Source organism: Salvelinus alpinus, chromosome 18, assembly GCF_045679555.1.
Source record: "Salvelinus alpinus chromosome 18, SLU_Salpinus.1, whole genome shotgun sequence".
Classification (NCBI taxonomy): domain Eukaryota; kingdom Metazoa; phylum Chordata; class Actinopteri; order Salmoniformes; family Salmonidae; genus Salvelinus; species Salvelinus alpinus.
In genome coordinates, this window is record NC_092103.1 from 26523860 (window position 1) to 26543098 (window position 19239).

General features: G+C 41.6%; 1 protein-coding gene across 3 annotated transcripts in view; it reads left to right on the forward strand.

The window, feature by feature from the left end:
• The first annotated feature begins 287 nt into the window (after positions 1-287).
• mast4 (microtubule associated serine/threonine kinase family member 4) overlaps positions 288-19239 on the forward strand; it is a 181909-nt gene continuing 162957 nt past the window's right edge. For all 3 annotated transcript variants that reach the window (XM_071350830.1, XM_071350831.1, XM_071350832.1), the window contains exon 1: positions 288-733. In XM_071350830.1, the coding sequence (XP_071206931.1) occupies positions 497-733 (237 nt within the window). In that variant the 5' untranslated portion in view covers positions 288-496. The remainder of the gene's footprint in view (positions 734-19239) is intronic.

Below are 19239 nucleotides of genomic sequence, written 5' to 3' on the forward strand. Positions count from 1 at the left end.
AGAAACCCATTGAAAGTGCACTTTCTCCCAGTCCCATAGCATATCAAGGTTGAGACCCTTGGAAGAGGCCATAATAGGCCCTACAGAGTGGTCAGCTACTACCCTTGCAAGAAAGGTCCGCTGCTAAAATGTGGCCAAGTTCATGTCTGCGTGTCAACAGGATCAAAACTCACAAAAGTCTCTCATTTTATTGAGTATTACACATCGGGCCAATGCAAGAGGCGCACAGCGGGTCAGTTCCCATGTTTTGGTAGGCGGAGTTATGAAATGAATCCAATTCCAGGCGCTTTTTGCCAGACAGATTGCACTCAGCCACCGATGAGACAGACGGCTGTGTCGTAGCCCCTGGACTTCCACTGAATGGAACTTTCCAATGGTGTCGGTGCAACAAATCCTCAACATGACTTCAAAGGACAGGTGTGCAGGTAGACATTAGCCTACGCGGTGACTTTGACATGCTGGCGTGATAGGTGTCTGTAGACTACATTTAAACATTATGGAGGAACAACACTTGTTTGGAAACGACAGCGGGAGCCAGTCCTCTTCAGGGTCTGAAACCTTGTCAGAGGGAGAAGGCATACAAGAAGAGCACCAATATGACGATGATTTCAACGACCAACACGCTTCAGACTTCGAAACTATAAAAGCAGAAGGGAAAGAAGAAAAGAGTGCGGCAGACGACGAGGTGGAACCGGGGAATAAAGAATATGGGGAAGAAGGAGACGACGAAATGGTAAAGAGTGCAAACGTGTAATTTACCCATTAAACGTTTAAATTAGCCTATATAATGTCAATGGTTTTGGGTGAAGTGGTTTGAAGGGCAAGAGTGTGTGTGTGTGTGCCCTCGCAATTGATAACCATGCCTTGCTGCGTATGTGCACTGATGTGGGAAATACGAAATCAAGTTGCTTAATATTTTACTATAATATTATTTAGACTACAGAGGGATCTACACTACATGACCAAAAGTATGTGGACATCTGCTTGTCGAACATCTCATTACAAAATCATGGGCATTAATGTGGATTTGTCCCCCCTTTGCTTCTATAACAGCCTCCATTCTTCTGGGAAGGCTTTCCACTAGATGCTGGAACATCGCTGCGGGGACTTGCTTCCATTCATTCACAAGAACATTAGTGAGGTTGGGCACTGATGTTGGGCGATTAGGCCTGGCTTGCAGTCTGAGTTCCAATTCTTCCCAAGGTGTTTGATGGGGTTGAGGTCAGGGCTCTGTGCAGGCCAGTCAAGTTCTTCCACATCGATCTTAACAAACCATTTTTGTATGGACTTCGCTTTGTGCACTGGGATATTGTCATGCAGAAACAGGAAAGGGCCTAACCCAAACTGTTGCCACAAAGTTGGAAGCACAGCATCGTCTAGAATGTCATTGTATGCTGTAGTGTTAATATTTCCCTTCACTGGAGCTAAGGGGCCTAGCCCGAACCATGAAAATCAGCCTCAGACCATTATTCATCCTCCACCAAACTTTACAGTGACACTATGCATTCGTGCAGGTAGTGTTCTCCTGGCATCTGCCAAACCCATATTTGTCTGTCAGACTGCCAGATGGTGAAGTGTGATTCATCACTCCAGAGCAGTGATTCCCAACATTTTTTGGTTACTGTACCACCAACTGAGTTTTGCTCTGCCTGAAGTACCCCCTCATGTGCATTTTACTAGTAGACCTATAGTCTCATGAGTCTTCCCAAGTACCCCCTGTGGATAGGCCGAGTATCCCCAGGGGCCCTTGTACCCCTGGTTGGGAACCACTGCTCCAGAGTCCAATGGCAATGAGCTTTACACCACTCCAGCCAACACTTGGCGTTGCGCATGGTGATCTTAGGCTTGTGTGCCACTGGTCAGACATGGAAATCCATTTCATGAAGCTCCCGACAAAGTTATTGTGCTTTCTTTGCTTCCGGAGGCAGTTTGTAACTCGGTAGTGAGTGTTGCAACCAAGGACAGACAATTTTTAGACACGGTCCCTTTCTGTGAGCTTATGTGGCCTACCACTTACAATTGACCGGGGCAGCTCTAGAAGGGCAGAAATTTGACGAACTGACTTGTTGGAAAGGAGGCATCCTATGACGGTGCCATGTTGAAGGTCACTGAGCTCTTCAGTATGGGCCATTCTACTACCAATGTTTGTCTATGGAGATTGGATGGCTGTGTGCTCGATTTATTTTATTTTATACACCTGTCAGCAACAGGAGTGGCTGAAATAGCCAAATTCACTAATTTGAAGGGGTGTCCACCTACTTTTGGCCATTTAGTGTCTCATTTTACGTTTATGCCGAGCTGTCCACAGTTTTGTCATTTAAAATTCTTTTTTGATTAGTGATACTCCCAGTAGCCTAATAGTGACACAGTATGCTGATTAGATTCATATGGTTAGCTGTCAGGGGGATATTGGAAGTCCCCAAGACAATTAGTGAGGGCAAATTGATCTCTCGCCAGTTCCTGGTGTGTTGTGTGATAACAAAGGCTACTTCATGTTTCAGTCTTTTTTTCATAGCAACCTGCAAAGCATCCCTAATGATTACTGTTTATGACATGGCTCAGCTTTGGGAAAAATGTCAGCATGAAGTCGGGCTGGGGATATGGACTATGTACTGAAAGGACAATTCATATTCACAACACTGAGATTCTTCCATTCAATTCTGCTCACTTGCCATCCATGCTCAATATGCAATATGCACAAGGTCCTCAACAGCTGAGCATATGCAATAGCCTACATTCTGAATATCCACTGCTTTGCTTTGTTGTCGTAGAGAGAAGTTATTGTTTGACATTCCCAGGTTATCCTTTGGTGTTGAAGTGTTTTGGGTAAATATATCCAGGCTTTTTCGAAGGGAAGAGCACCCCCTGACACTTTAAACATAAATCTGTAGCCTTGTGTGTGAGTGCTAAGGTTGGGACGATACTCATTAGTATAATGTTAAGGAAACAAAACACAAAGTGGATTAAACTTCTTTAAGAAAACAGCCCAAATGTTGGAAACATTTATTTATTTTCCAAACAATATTTTATATCAAATCAAATTTATTTATATAGCCCTTCTTACATCAGCTGATATCTCAAAGTGCTGTACAGAAACCCAGCCTAAAACTCCAAACAGCAAGCAATGCAGGTGTCGAAGCACGGTGGCTAGGAAAAACTCCCTAGAAAGGCCAAAACCTAGGAAGAAACCTAGAGAGGAACCAGGCTATGAGGGGTGGCCAGTCCTCTTCTGGCTGTGCCGGGTGGAGATTATAACAGAACATGGCCAAGATGTTCAAATGTTCATAAATGACCAGCATGGTCAAATAATAATAATCACAGTAGTTGTCGAGGGTGCAGCAAGTCAGCACCTCAGGAGTAAATGTCAGTTGGCTTTTCATAGCCGATCATTAAGAGTATCTCTACCGCTCCTGCGGTCTCTAGAGAGTTGAAAACAGCAGGTCTGGGACAGGTAGCACGTCCGGTGAACAGGTCAGGGTTCCATAGTCGCAGGCAGAACAGTTGAAACTGGAGCAGCAGCACGGCCAGGCGGACTGGGGACAGCAAGGAGTCATCATGCCAGGTAGTCCTGAGGCATGGTCCTAGGGCTCAGGTCCTATGAGAGAGAGAATTAGAGAGAGCATACTTAAATTCACACAGGACACCGGATAAGACAGGAGAAGTACTCCAGATATAATAATAATATACCTCAGGTTATTAAATATTACGATACTGGTATTGTCCCGGCACTAGTGTGTATGAAAAAGAAGCACTCTTTACATATTGATTGACAACCATTAGGTAAGAGTTAGACATTAAACTCCTAAGATGTGCATTGTTTGAGGAAATAGAAAATACTCTTTGCCTGAGGCTTGCCTGGCAATGATGCTACTGAGAACAAAGTAAATTAGATAGACAATACTCTTTTAAATAGCTTATAATTGGATTGCATTCCCAGTTCAGACTGGTTTCACTGGTTCTGATCAGCTCAATTGGTTTAGAGTTTAACCTTGCTGATCTAACCAGGGGGTGTGTTCAGGATCTGCAACATTTCAAACACTTGTCTGAGTCACCATTCACTCATTGGCTCGACAAAACTACTGTTGAATTCCAAATCGATCCTTAGCCCCACCACTTAAGGGTTAAGTACTCCTGTAGATCTGAAATTACTGGATAGGTTTAAGCAATATGGCAAAATTTACACCCTGACAATTGTAACGCAAGGTAAAGCCAATGTTGCTTGAACATATGATCCTTAAAGATCTACAGGATAGGTAGGGTTGGAGATAGGATTAGATTTTGAATATTGCATATAAGTCACCTCTAAAACCCATCTTTTGCTGCTCAGACCCCCGATCAAACAGGTGTAGGTGGAAATTGCACCTAACCGCTTATTCAGGATCAGTTATATTTTTTCCCTGCCTAATGTCTAAGGCTTATATTGGGAGTAGGGTAGTCTGATACTAGATCTGTATTTAAGGGTGACTCCTACCCAGAGCTAATTCAACTCGTCAATGCACCTTTACCCCTCTAAATCTATGTCAGGTGACCACCGTTGGGGACATAGCCTAACCCCTGACCTGTGACTTACGTCATACCCTTAAGGGGGTGAAAGAGGGAAAGGCTTCTGGGAAGAGTGGCTTATCTGTGTCATCATCTACTCAGGCTGGTTTTGTGTTGGACTGAGGGCCTCTATTCAAACGGAACACAAGCCCTAGCGGTGTTTATGCACTCGTTGTTTACTAACAACTGCTCACGCATGCACATACAGGGACACATACACACACACTTCTTATTCTAAAAATCTCTGAGTCTTAACTGGTAGTAGCAGGTTTTTACGGTACCCCAAAATCATTATTTTATTTGGGGGAAAAGACTACTGAATGACAAAGGAAACACAAAGAGGTGTTTCCTTTGATTTAATTGAACTCTGTGTTTATATCAGTCCAGCTGCATCTTCTTAGCAGGACTGTCTCTGTCTACACTTACCTCATGTAAACTGCGCCTGGTGGTCCGGCCAGATATGGCTACAGTAATGGATGTTTGGCATATAAGGAAAGGTCCTGGAACGAGGAGGCTACTGTGTTGGAAAGAGTCCTGGTAAAGAAAACTGACTTCTCATTTGGAGAGAGATGTTTTGATTTGATGAAATATGGGCTGACTTGGCAGACGTTTTCACTCACAAGAGGAATACAGGAATGGGAATAAAACCGATCCCGGACCTCTGCAATTATAGCGCAGACTATTTCACACAATGTCCTAAAATGAAGTGATGGATTTGAAACATCTTGGTGGGATGATTGAGAAAAGGATGTTTTTACCTTTTGGATTTCAATACCAGACTAGCACAGTGTTAGTCAACTCTATCACAATGCCATCTGAAAGTATCCTCCTTTCAACACTAGTACTGAAATGTTTTCCGGGTGTTTATACAGCCATGTTTTTTTTATGTCGGTTGGCTCGTTCTAGATCTGAACAGCTTGTTTTCTGCTCCTCAATCCCCCTGTTGTATGCCTGATTTCCCTTGTGTGAGAGACATGGACTGTGTTGATTCTTATTTGGACACTAATCATGTTGTGGTTTTTCCTTTTGTGATTCTAATGAGTTGTGAAGGGCTACACTCCTCTCCTTAACCTATCATACAGCTCTTTCCAAGTCCATCATTTTTCTCCAATCTTTCGCACTTCCAAGTGATTGTAATATTCAAGCAATGAATTGACAATGAGAGATTGGACCCAGTTTCAGAATATTAACCATGTTGTATTGAGGCTAGGAACATAGCTAGTGTTATACATCATCCAAGGTGTGCCTGATCTGTTATTCCGTTGCCTTATACGTCTTATGTAATGGTCTGGGGGGTTGAGCTGCATTATTTTCTTGAATTTCACCATAATAAACACATGTCCTTTAAGGAAGAAACTGAGGGAAAGAGGATCAAATTGCCGGATTTAGCTTTTCTCTCACCCTAGAGATAAAGCTTAAAATGTCTTGTGTACAGAACACCAAGTTAATAAACCTTCTCACTCTCTCCCACTGTACATCATCAGTCCCAATTGTATCCATTTCCCCCCAAACACTGAAGGACTCCTTGTTGTGATGTCATCACTGCCTGCCTGTAATTACCCAGCCCGTTGTTTTAGCAGCTAGCCAGTCGGGGCTGTCCATAAGGGACATCCAGTGTCAGTGAATGGTTTAGAGGTTAAGAGGATTAACTGTCAATCTGTTTAAGAACTCCTCTGGCTCTCTATGGTGGGGGGGCGATGTCATTACAGGATGGATCTTTAATTTCGGCCTTCTCATCCAATCCAACACTGGTCCAGCTCTAGTCCACACTACAGTCCTCACACACTGGCTGCAATGGCAAAGTGATATTACAGAGGGACGTATCAGACTATTATCAAAGATCATGGCCCTACGGTGGAATTGGACCATAGGTGATTTAACTTCTTCTGAAGGTTCTAAGGTAAGACCACACTATTAATAGAACACGTATTATCTCCAGTAATACATGTATAATGTTGCACCTCTCTGGGTAAGACACTATATTGGATCAGTTGGTTCCGACAGGAGTGTTTTGGTTGGTGGCTAGTGGTGCTTCTCAAGCCCTTGTATTGTGTGGGCTGTGGGCTCTAGCTGTGTTTTTACTGTCTACAGTACACTACAGCAGTGGAATTTTAATCTGCTGCTGGGGTTTACCTAGATGTCGGCGCTTTTGAATTATTTATGCCTTGTTATGTAATCGCAGCTTGATATCCACATTCAATTTGGTGTTCTGTTAAAAGATCTGCTCTAATTTTGTTTTTCAACCTACCTGGGTAAAGAGAATTTCAGAAATGTATCTGTCTGTTCTCTTTCATTCTCTTTATCATGTGGTGTTGGATGGAGGCATGATATATGTTGTATTATAAACTTGGTAGTTCGTCCCCTGAATGCTGATTAGCTGAAAACATTTATGGCTCTAATTACGTTGGTAACCAGTTTATAATAACAGTAAGGCACCTCAGGGGTTTGTGGTATATGGCCAATATACCATGACTAAGGGCTGTATCCAGGCACGCCGCATTGAGTCATGCTTAAGGACAGCCCTTAGCTGTGGTATATTGGCCATATACCACACCCCTTCATCCCTTATTGCTTAATACAAACTTTTATTAAAGCCAAGATGGAGTATAACTTAGGTGGACTTGTTTTCCCCTCATCCTATGGTTTCGTTCAACCTAAAGTCAGACGTGACGATTACCACAACAGAAGTCTTGTCATACCAAACAAAGCTAATGATTCCTCCTCCTCAGGCAAAGAATGGAGGTAATTAAAGTGCCAGCTAGAAGAAAGTTTCCAGTGATACTGTAGCTAGCTAGCATCTGAGGACACTTGTTCTGCCTGCAGTCCTATCATTCATATGACTTTACCCATTTGTTTTGAACATATGCTGCGTCCTTTATTAACCTGCACCAACAGAAGTAGCTAGCCAAGTTTGCAAGCCTATCCATATTTGTTTTAGCGACTGTATACAAACACTCGTTAAGCCTTTGTCCAGATGCCAAAGTCAAGAGTGAGTTGAAGAGAACTGGTAGGCTAATTAATGAACGGTATACCGGTGGAGACGTACATAAGGCCTTGTCTCGGGAAATGTGTCCTGGTCACTACATGATAAGTGATGTCAGTGTGTCACTGTATAGGTAGGTATAGGCCTGTGCAGTGAGAATGTACTGTCGATGTAAACCACTCGCAGTTAAGCTCTGTGGGCCTTCTGCAGTCACATTTTTCTTAGTTTTCCCTGTCCCTCACTGTATTTAGTATTCACCGTCTTTGTTAGGATCATTTATTTCTAAGTAAGTAGAAGGTCATGATGTAATGGCTATTACCGGCATAGGCCTATATCCAATACATAGGCTATTGCAGCTATCTATTTTAAAAGTTTAAACATACAAAACTGATACATTTCCGGGTCTGACTCCTAGGTCGGTGTTGACGTTACATATATCTTAAATAGAGTCTTGGGGCTACTGAAGCCAGTTTGGATAGGAATACGAACCCTACAGAAAAAGGTCTGTTTCTGTCCAGCATTAGAAAATTTCAACACAGGACTCTGAATCCCCATTGAGAAGGAGAAGGGTGTAAGGGTTCAACGCCTGCTAAAGATCTTACTAGAGAGGACATGTAGTTCCACTGTCAATGCACCAGAGGTTACAAGGTGAACAGGGGGCCATTTGGAAGTGGAACCTCTCTTGAGGATTCCTATTGCCCAAAGGGACATTGGTTTTGTGTGACTTGAACTTTTGCGTGTTGATGTTGTTTTTCAGACTAAACCTCTCTGACCTCCTTAGGAGGTTGTGTCTCTTTTGCTCTCTCTCTGTGTGTGTGTGTGTGTGTGTGTGTGTGTGTGTGTGTGTGTGTGTGTGTGTGTGTGTGTGTGTGTGTGTGTGTGTGTGTGTGTGTGTGTGTGTGTGTGTGTGTGTGTGTGTGTGTGTGTGTGTGTGTGTGTGTGTGTGTGTGTGTGTGTGTGTGTGTGTGTGGTTCAGCAAATAGTGGAATGCGGTGAGAGTTGAGGCAGACAGATGTTGGGTGACAAGGTCATTAGGAACGGGGTGTGTTGTGCTGGAGACCCTGAGAAAAGAGGTCTGAATATCCTCGCTACTACCAGGGGGACTGTTTGGACTCCCAGGTGGTTGAGGAGATGTACTGGAGTTGTGTTCTTTATTACTAGGTTATTAATACCATATAACTGAACTGTTGCACATACACGAAGTACACACTGTGTGTGGAAGTGTTGAATTTATAGTTCACTCAACTCTTAGTGTTTTGTTTATTAATCCACCAAAAATGTGCATGTCAGCAGTCAATTTTTCAAGATATAGCACTTTCAGCACAGAGCAATAACTGTGAACTATCCGTTTAAAGTGTCTGAATTTTTTTTTAACCTCGATGCTAGTTTTGTTACAGTAGCATTTCATTTACAGTACCAGTCAAAAGTTTGAACAACTACTCATTCAAGGGTTTTTCTTTATTTTTACTATTTTCTACATTGTAGAATAATAGTGAAGACACCAAAACTATGAAATAACACGCATGAAATCATGTAGTAACCAAAAAAGTGTTAAACAAATCAAAATATATTTTAGATTCTTCAAAGTGGCCACCGTTTGCCTTTGATAGCTTTGCACACTTTTGGCATTCTCTCAACCAGCTTCATGAGGAATGCTTTTCCAACACTCTTGAAGGAGTTCCCACATGTGCCGAGTACTTGTTGGCTTCTTTTTAGTGACGCACCGATAGGACATTTTTGGCCGATACCAATATCCAATATTTTCCTTGACAAAAAAAACAATACCGATACTTCAAATTTTTAAGCATTCTAGTACAGTTATAATTAACACACACACATGGACGCAGCGGTCTAAGGCACTGCATCTCAGTGCAAGAGGCGTCACTACAGTCCCTGGTTTGAATCCAGGCTATCACATCCGGACGTGGTTGGGAGTCCCATAGGGCGGCGCACAATTGACACAGCGTCTTCCGGGTTTGGCCGTCATTGTAAATAAGAATTTGTTCTTAACTGACTTGCCTAGTTAAGTGAAGGTTACACACACCACACTGACCAAAAAGTTATTTTGTTGGCATATTTCCCCATTTACCAGGAAAACATAATCAAAACCTATTTCTTTCACTTACTTGCTGTGCTGTTTCGTTGTTCATTTGTTCAGTCGTTTCATTCTCAACCAGGATTTCTATGGAACGCCATTTGGGTCTTTACGTGTCAAAAAAAAGATACACGTCAAATAACACTTTGACGTGTCGAATAACACCATTTGACCAATCAGGACCTGAATATGACTGCACGTCACATAATAAAAAAAAAAAAATGTATTTCACCTTTATTTAACCAGGTAGGCTAGTTGAGAAACATTTCTAATTGGCAACTGCGACCTGGCCAAGATAAAGCAAAGCAGTTCGACACATACAACAACAGAGTTACACATGGAATAAACAAACATACAATCAATAATACAGTAGAAAAAGTCTATATACAGCATGTGCAAATGAGGTAGGATAAGGGAGGTAAGGCAATAAATAGGGCATGGTGGCGAAGTAATTACAATATAGCAATTAAACACCGGAATGGTTGAATGTGCAGAAGATGAATGTGCAAGTAGAGATACCGGGGCGCAAAGGAGCAAGATAAATAAATAAATACAGTATGGGGATGAGGTAGTTGGATGGGCTATTTACAGGTGCAGTGATCTGTGAGCTGCTCTGACAGCTGGTGCTTAAAGCTAGTGAGGGAGATATGAGTCTCCAGCTTCAGGGATTTTTGCAGTTCGTTCCAGTCCTTGGCAGCAGAGAACTGGAAGGAAAGGCTGCCAAAGGAAGAATTGGCTATGGGGGTGACCAGTGAGATATACCTACTGGAGCGCGTGCTATGAGTGGGGTGCTGCTATGGTGACCAATGAGTTGAGTTAAGGCGGGGCTTTACCTGGCAGAGACTTGTAGATGACCTGGAGCCAGTGGGTTTGGCGACGAGTATGAAGCGAGGGCCAGCCAACGAGAGCGTGCAGGTTGCAGTGGTGGGTAGTATATGGGGCTTTGGTGACAAAACGGATGGCACTGTGATAGACTGCATCCAATTTGTTGAGTAGAGTGTTGGAGGCTATTTTGTAGATGACAGGGCCGAAGTCGAGGATCGGTAGGATGGTCAGTTTTACGAGGGTATGTTTGGCAGCATGAGTGAAGGATGCTTTGTTGCGAAATAGGAAGCCAATTCTAGATTTAATTTTGGATTGGAAATGTTTAATCTGAGTCTGGAAGGAGAGTTTACAGTCTAACAAGTGTGGTGGATGAATCAGAATTAGTTGGGTAACACAAGTAATTAAGATGTCTTATCTGCATAATATTAAGTGATATACTTTTTATTAGAATGTATTTCTAATAGACTAGTGTTGGCAGTTGCATTTCTTCCCTCAGCTGGTGCTCAGTCACTTGGGGCCCAGAGAGGGGAGAGGTCAGGCTTGTCTTTTACATATCTCTGGTGCTATGCAGAATATCAGAAAGGGAAGAGGACATGATGGAACATTGTCTTCATATGTGAATGTATCTGTTAAACCATGTGAAGGGGTGGCGTGATTAAGGGGGAACCAATTACTTGTCTCCACAATGTCTGTGCGCAAGTCACTCCCTCCTTTGGCATTGGGGGGAGGTGTATGGCAGTGTCTGGAACCATTGTATGTCCTCTCCGATGTTGCACTTATCCTGCACTTATCCTGGGATAGTGTATGACATAGAGGCTCACTCACCTCAGTGAGTTTGTCCAGGAGAGGGGTCAAGAAGGGGTTTTACTTTAGATGGGAGTATCTAGAGTTGACAATTGAGTTATGCCATTGGATGAGGTAATGGTTCTGTGCTATGAAGTACCAGGAACGAGATTAGAACCTCGTCTTAGGGACCAAACTGAATAATAATTTATAGCGAATGTTATCTAAGGGATACTCCTTTATCAATTAAAAAGTCCCTTTGTGAAGTGTTCCTAATATCTGTGGTTCGACATGTAGGTTGAGAGGGGTGTATCTTGGCTATAAACGATCTTTGTACTTTTCTGTTGTCACTTTCAATGGTTCATTAGAGATGGCGCATCATTGAAAGTCAAATGCTATTGCAAAGCTCTTATTATTATTAAAGATGTAGTTTAAGTATAACTCTGACTGGTGTGTGAAGTTTTACTCTCCTCGTTTGGTAATGCAGAAATAAGCCACCACACCAGACACCTAGGTATTTGTAGTTGTCCACATATTCTAAGTCAGAACCGTCCAGTGTAGTGATGCTGGACGGGCAGGCAGGTGCGTGCAGCGATCGGTTGAAGAGGATGCATTTAGTTTTACTTGCATTTAAGAGCAGTTGGAGGCCACGGAAGGAGAGTTGTATGGCATTGAAGCTCGTCTGGAGGTTTGTTAAGTGTCCAAAGAAGGGCCAGATGTATACAGAATGGTATCGTCTGTGTAGAGGTGGATCAAATAATCACCAGCAGCAAGTTCAACATCATTGATGTTTACAGAGAAGCGAGTCGGCCCGAGAATTCAACCCTGTGGCACCCCCATAGATACTGCCAGAGGTCCGGACAACAGGCCCACCAATTTGACACACTGAACTCTATCTGATAAGTAGTTGGTGAACCAGGCGAGGTAATCATTTGAGAATAATCCTTTAACGTGTTTATAATTTTTTTTACGTAGTTATTACACATGGATTACACTAACACTCGTATTTCATATGTCACAACGATTGATCGATACGTATACTATGATGCTGGTAAAGTTGTCTCGCGCACCTACAGTGCTGATCATAAAGAAAGCTAGCTAGCTCATGGATGCTAACAATGTTCTTCCCCAAAAACATAGCAAAACGACAATCTGTTTCAGTAGATGTAGTTAGTTAGCCAGCTAACTATATAGATGGGTGTCATCTAAAATAACCCTAATTCATAAAACAGTTCTTATTTGATTAATGGTGGTCGGACCCATCTATGTGAAGCTAGACACCATAAGGATTATTCATGATAGTGGACTTTGCGGTTAGCCTTCAAAATAAAAGTTTGTCATTGACAGTGATGCAAATGAATACAGATAGTGGAATTATGCCATAATTGAATAGATCATGCTAAATGAGGTTAGAATGTTATATAAAATCAACAAAAGACAATAATTGTCAAATTAACGAATCTGTTGAAATCACACTGGATGTATTATACTTTAGAATTGTATTGGGGTCGTACTTATTTCACTGTACAGCCTTATCTATGGATTGTGGATCAATGACATGGGGTATCAGTCTACTCGGTGACACCCACAGAACATTAGCGTCGTAGCTCTTAATGCGGGACTATGAAACAGCTGTGAATTGAGCCACATTTATTATCAACCTATGTGTATTGAACACTATTCCAGAGGAAAAATAATACTGCGTGGATATTTTGGATTCTGATAACAGAGGAGGATGTTGGGAATAAAGATATTGAGTAGAGGTCGACCGATTTAATCGGAATGGCCGATTTTTAATTAGGGCTGATTTCAAGTTTTCATAACAATCGGAAATCTGTATGTTTGGACACCGATTTTGCCGATTTTAAATTAAAAAAAAAAAATATATATATATTTTTTTACAACTTTAACTAGGCAAGTCAGTTAAGAACACATTCTTATTTTCAATGACGGCCTAGGAACAGTGGGTTAACTGCCTTGTTCAGGGGCAGAACGACAGATTTTTACCTTGTCAGCTCAGGGATTCAATCTTGCAACCTTAGTTAACTAGTCCAACGCTCTAACCACCTGATTACATTGCACTCCACGAGGAGCCTGCCTGTTATGTGAATGCAGTAAGAAGCCAAGGTAAGTTGCTAGCTAGCATTAAACTTATCTTATAAAAAAACAATCAATCAATCATAATCGCTAGTTAACTACACATGGTTGATGATATTACTAGTTTATCTAGCGTGTCCTGCGTTGCATATAATCGGTGCGGTGGCATTCGCGAAAAAGGACTGTCGTTGCTCCAATGTGTACCTAACCATAAACATCAATGCCTTTCTTAAAATCAATATACAAGTATATATTTTTAAACCTGCATATTTAGTTAATATTGCCTGCTAACATGAATTTATTTTAACTAGGATAAATGGTGTCACTTCTCTTGCAACAGAGTCAGGTATATGCAGCAGTTTGGGCCGCCTAGCTCATTGCAAACTGTGTGAAGACTATTTCTTCCTAACAAAGACAGCCAACAAGCGGGGGATGATTTAACAAAAGCGCATTTGCCAAAAAAGCACAATCGTTGCACGACTGTACCTACCCATAAACATCAATGCCTTCCTTAAAATCAATACACAGAAGTATATATTTTTAAACCTGCATATTTAGCTAAAAGAAATCCAGGTTAGCAGGCAATATTAACCAGGTGAACACCAGGTAGGAGCGAGGAGAGGGACGGGAAGCTATACTGTTACACTGGCAATACTATAGTGCCTATAACAACATCCAATAGTCAAAGGTATATGAAATATAAATGGTATAGAGAGAAATAGTCCTATAATTCCTATAATAACTACAACCTAAAACTTCTTACCTGGGAATATTGAAGACTCATGTTAAAAGGAACCACCAGCTTTCATATGTACTCATGTTCTGAGCAAGGAACTTAAACGTTAGCTTTCTTACATGGCACATATTGCACTTTTACTTTCTCCAACACTTTGTTTTTGCATTATTTAAACCAAATTGAACATGTTTCATTATATATTTGAGGCTAAATTGATTTTATTGATATTAAGTTAAAATAAGTGTTCATTCAGTATTGTTGTAATTGTCATTATTACAAATGTAAAAAAATCGGCCGATTTTTTTTTTTAATTTTTTTTTATAATCGGCTTTTTTTTGGTCCTCCAGTTATCTGTATCGGCGTTAAATCATAATCGGTCGACCTCTAGTATTGAGTAGACTGATACCCCATTTCATTGATCCCCAATCCTTAAGTAAATCTGTACAGTGCAATATGATTGTTAACACACACAATAGGCTAACTGGGGAGGTGATTTCACACAGTCACAGTCCTGTGATAAGAGCTATTACGGTAATATTTGCGCAAACTCTTCACAGTTGTGTTCTCTGGGTGTCACTGAGTAGACTGAAGCACCATTTCATTGCATCACATTCCAAACTTGTTTAACATTATCTAGTCTGATTCACTTTCAAATAGGTACTTTTATTTTGAAGGCAAACCGCAAATTCCACTCTTGTGCCTAATCCTTATTTTGGCTTGCTTCATAACACACAACTCGGTCTGGTCGAGCCTCACTAGCCAGATAAAGCTAGCTGGTTGCTTATAACGTTAGCTTTGGGCAACAGGGTTACGTAGCTGGCTAGCCATGTATTTTCATGAACTTAAGTTCAATTTCAATAGGTGAACAACAAGTGGCTACCTAGCTAATACTCACGCACAAGGATTCCCAAATCATTGCTAAGAATAATGAAAATGACTGCAGTTTCTACTGGTCATTGTTTTCAGGCTGGTTGTATTGGTGCTAGCTAGGTACCAAGCTAAAACTAGCTAGCTACCCTAGAAGTTGCGGTCGAACAAATAATGCTTTATTACCAACATGGTTTTGTAAACACATCATTCGTGGCTGGTGTTTTTGTTTCCTTGTAGACTTTTTTGTACAGGTGCTACTGATACTGATAGGTGGCAGGTAGCCTAGTGGTTAGAGCATTGGACTAGTAACCGAAAGGTTGCAAGATCGAAAATAAGAACTTGTTCTAAACTGACTTGCCTAGTTAAATAAAGATAAAATAAATAAAAAGTAGTGGTGGCGCTTGGCTTGCACGTGCAAATTCAGAACACACAACATTCTATAATATAACTGTGTTATTTGACGCGTCAAATAGTGTTATTTGACGTGCATCTCTTTTGACACACAAAGACCCAAACGGCGTTCCATAGTATGTATGTCGTGAACGGTAGGGCAACATCTGAAAAATAGCGCACTTGGTAGTGTGTACCGGTGCTCGACCAGTCGGCGAAAGCCAACACCCACGACAGAGAACGGTTGATTGTCAAGGGCAATGAATTCCGTTATCTTGGCTTTAATGGATTTCGCCTTTTGAGTTGTCTTTGTGAAATTTTCTTACTCTTTCAAATGGCTGCTCGACTTGTTAACTGCTCGATCCACACAGCAGACATTGTGTGGGCTAGGTTCAGAATGCTGTGTTGCACGTGTAGTGCAAAATTTTACGTGGTGTCGTTATGTCATGTTATAGGGCTGGGCGATCTAACATATTTTATGATATACCGGTATTGATGCAGGGACCGGTTTGCGTTTTTACTTTACCTTCTATACCGGTATTTGAATGTTTGATTTGTTAAATGTGATACACCATGTGTAATGTCAATTTTTATAGTTTACTTCGCTACTTGAGTCATCTCTCTCCGCTCTTTCTCTCCATGCCACTTTCCACACCGACCTAGCTCGCCCCCTATCACTCAAGGAGTGCATTTGATGTTCCTCAACCACAAGACACTTGAGTTCCGTCTGCATGGTTAATGCCTAGTTAGTTTGTGTTTCTTACATCAGCAATGAACTAATTTGTCTTTTCTTAGCAAGTTGCCCTAAATCTTGTGAGATGCTAATTGTTAGCTGCTAAAATTAAGATATGAATAATCAAATTGATTATAAATGAATAGAATTGACTAATTCAAAGAACGAAAGAAAAAAAATTATATATGCCTAAATGCCTCACCTGTTATTCCTGTCAATCAGACGTGCAGTGTCAACCAATGAACCAAAGATGCTTGAGGGAGGGCCGAGCCAACTCACTCAGTCACACACTTAGCAGCCGAGGAGAGAGAGGAAGGACAGCTGTGAAAACAGCTGGAAAATTAGTCGGAAGCACAGTAGCATTTGGATGCATTTTAATAATGTTGACAATGTTAGAGCACAGTGTAGAATTTGCCAAAACAAAATCTCATATAAATCCGGTTCTACGCACAACCTACACCGGCATATGCGAACTGTGCACCCAACTGTGAAGCTAGCTGTAGCGGAGCTTCGAGAAACTAGCGGGCCTGCTAGTGATAGAGCCAGCACCTCCACACGTAGAGATGTATCCACTCAGTCAAGTAGGCCTACTCCGCGACCCACAGCAACGCAGTCTTCTATGGACCAGTTTATGCCAAAGTCTATGTCTGTAGCAAAACAAGGCCAAAATTGATATTGCATTGTCTAAAATGATTGCCACCGATTTCCAGCCATTTTCGATCGTGGAGGACCGAGGTTTTAGAAATTATAGCAATCGTCTAAATCCAATGTACACAATTCCAAGCAGGAAAACCCTTTCAAAATCACTTATTCCACAACTGTACGAGAGCACACAGGCTTCAGTGCGGCGAAAGAGTCCAAAAAGCTACTGCAATTTGCCTTACCACTGACTGCTGGACATCAAGGGTAACCACTTCTTACATGTCGGTTGCATGTCACTTCATTGAAGATTTTTCGATGTCTAGCTGTCCTTCTGGACTGCTTTGAGTTCATCGACAGACACACCTCCCAGAACTTGGCAGAGGAACTGTTGAGTGGCCAGAGAATGGCAAGTAGATGGAAAAGGGGTCTGTTGTGTTAGTGACAATGCAGCTAACATAACCAAAGCCATGAATATTTTAAAATGGCCCATCATCCATGTCTTGCCCACACAATCAACCTGATTGTAAGAGATGCTCTGAAGGTGATGAAGCCCACTGTGGACAAAGTGAAAGCAGCTGTGGAATACTTCCACAGGAGCACAGTAGGTGCTGAAAAACTAAAGTCTACACAACGCCAGATGGGGATGCCTGAGCTGAGGCCTAAACAAGACTGCACTACAAGGTGGAATTCAACATTTTATATGTTGAAGCGGTTTCTTGAGTAAAAGGATGCCATCATCTCTACCCTGGCCATTGTCAATGCACCTGTTGATGCTCTGACCCAAGAGTAATGGGAGGTGGTAGAGGAGGTGTGCCGAGTTCTGGAACCCTTTGAGCAGGTCGCTGTGGAGATCAATGGAGAGAGGTACAGTAAGCAGTTATTACTACATCATTATTTAATCCATTATTATATATGTATATGAGCAGTAGATGAGAATGTAGTATCAGTAGACAGAACATGAACCTGAACTAATAAGTTACTGTTCTCTCTCTTCAGCTGTGAGAGCCTCAAAAATGATACTCCTGTGTAAAGGTCTGCAGCGAATCACAGCCAGCCGCCAGAGAGAAGCAAATGTAACCACAGAGTTGATGGGCACCCTATGTTGATCAATAGACAAAGTTCCACATGATGGAATATAATCACCCGCTATCAGAAACTGCTGCACTTGAGCCAAGGTTTAAGAAGTTAGCCTTCAGTGATGCCAGAGCGATTGATGAGGCACTTCAAAGAATAACCTCAGCAGCAGGGAGGGACAGCCCCAGCAGTCAGCTGGCTCAGGCACCAGGGCAACAGGAAGAAGAGGGGTCAGATGGAGCAGAAGCACCAGCAGTAGTGCCACAAACGTCTGCTGTCTGGATGTTGTTCGATGAGAGAGCATCTGGGGATGCAGCGCAAAGGAATCCCTCGGCAGATGCCATAATGGAGGTCCGATCCTATTTGGAGGAGCCCCTCCAATGAGCTGCAGATCCGCTGAGCAGGTGGAAGAACAAGACCCCTGTCTACCCACGGTTTACTAAAGTAATGACAGGGAGACTCTGTGTAGTGGCCACATCCGTTCCCTCTGAGAGGGTCTTCTCAAAAACGGGACACAAAATTACTGGGAGAAGAAACCGCATCAGCCCCTCAAGGCGGCTTACGTTTCTGAATGTAAATCTCTCATAAAAGCAAATATGGTCAGTGTTGCTGGTTATAACATGGCAATAAAGAAGAGAGAAAAGAGGGACCAGTTTAATATTTTAAGTGGGATGCTGCAGTTTTGCACATTTATTTTTCTTTGATAAGCTGCAATATTCTATTATATTGTTCAGATTGTATTCGTTTTGAATTGTTACATTTATATTCACTTTTTATATACAATAAAGTTTTACTTTAAATGCACACGTGTAATAGCATCCTCCTTTTTTACAATTATTTCAATTTGTGGGATGCTGCAGTTTTGCAAACTTATTTTTCTTTAAGGTGCAATATTCTATTATGGTGTTCAGATTGTATTCATTTTGAATGGTTAGATTTATATGCACTTTAAGTTATACTTTAAATGCAAATGTTTAATAGCATTCTTTTTCATAACAAATCAATGCATTTTTAAATACATTGTGTTTAAGGTAGAGTATTATATCATTTAATTAGAATTGTTTTCACACCAATCATAGTCAAACTTTCACAAACTGTTTGACTTGAAAAAATACAAAACATATTTTTTTCAAAGAGCCGTTTGGGAGCCAAATGAGCCGGATCACTGAAAAGAGCCGGGAATGCCCATCACTAATAGGATCCCCTAGGAAACGCTTATCAACACTTTAGTTCCTACCCTGTCACAACGCCTCCCTAGCATTTTAATTCGTTGTCATCTCAAACAACACTGTATTCAAAGTGCCCGCTATTATATTCTAACTATAGAATTAGAATAGTCATTATATTGCCATGATTCCAACAGTTTTGCTCTAATTCGCAAGTCAAATCGCAGTTGCATCATTTGGTTAAAAATAAGTCCTAGATTATTTGCCCATATCGTGCAGCCCTACGTGGCAGTGTAGAAATTT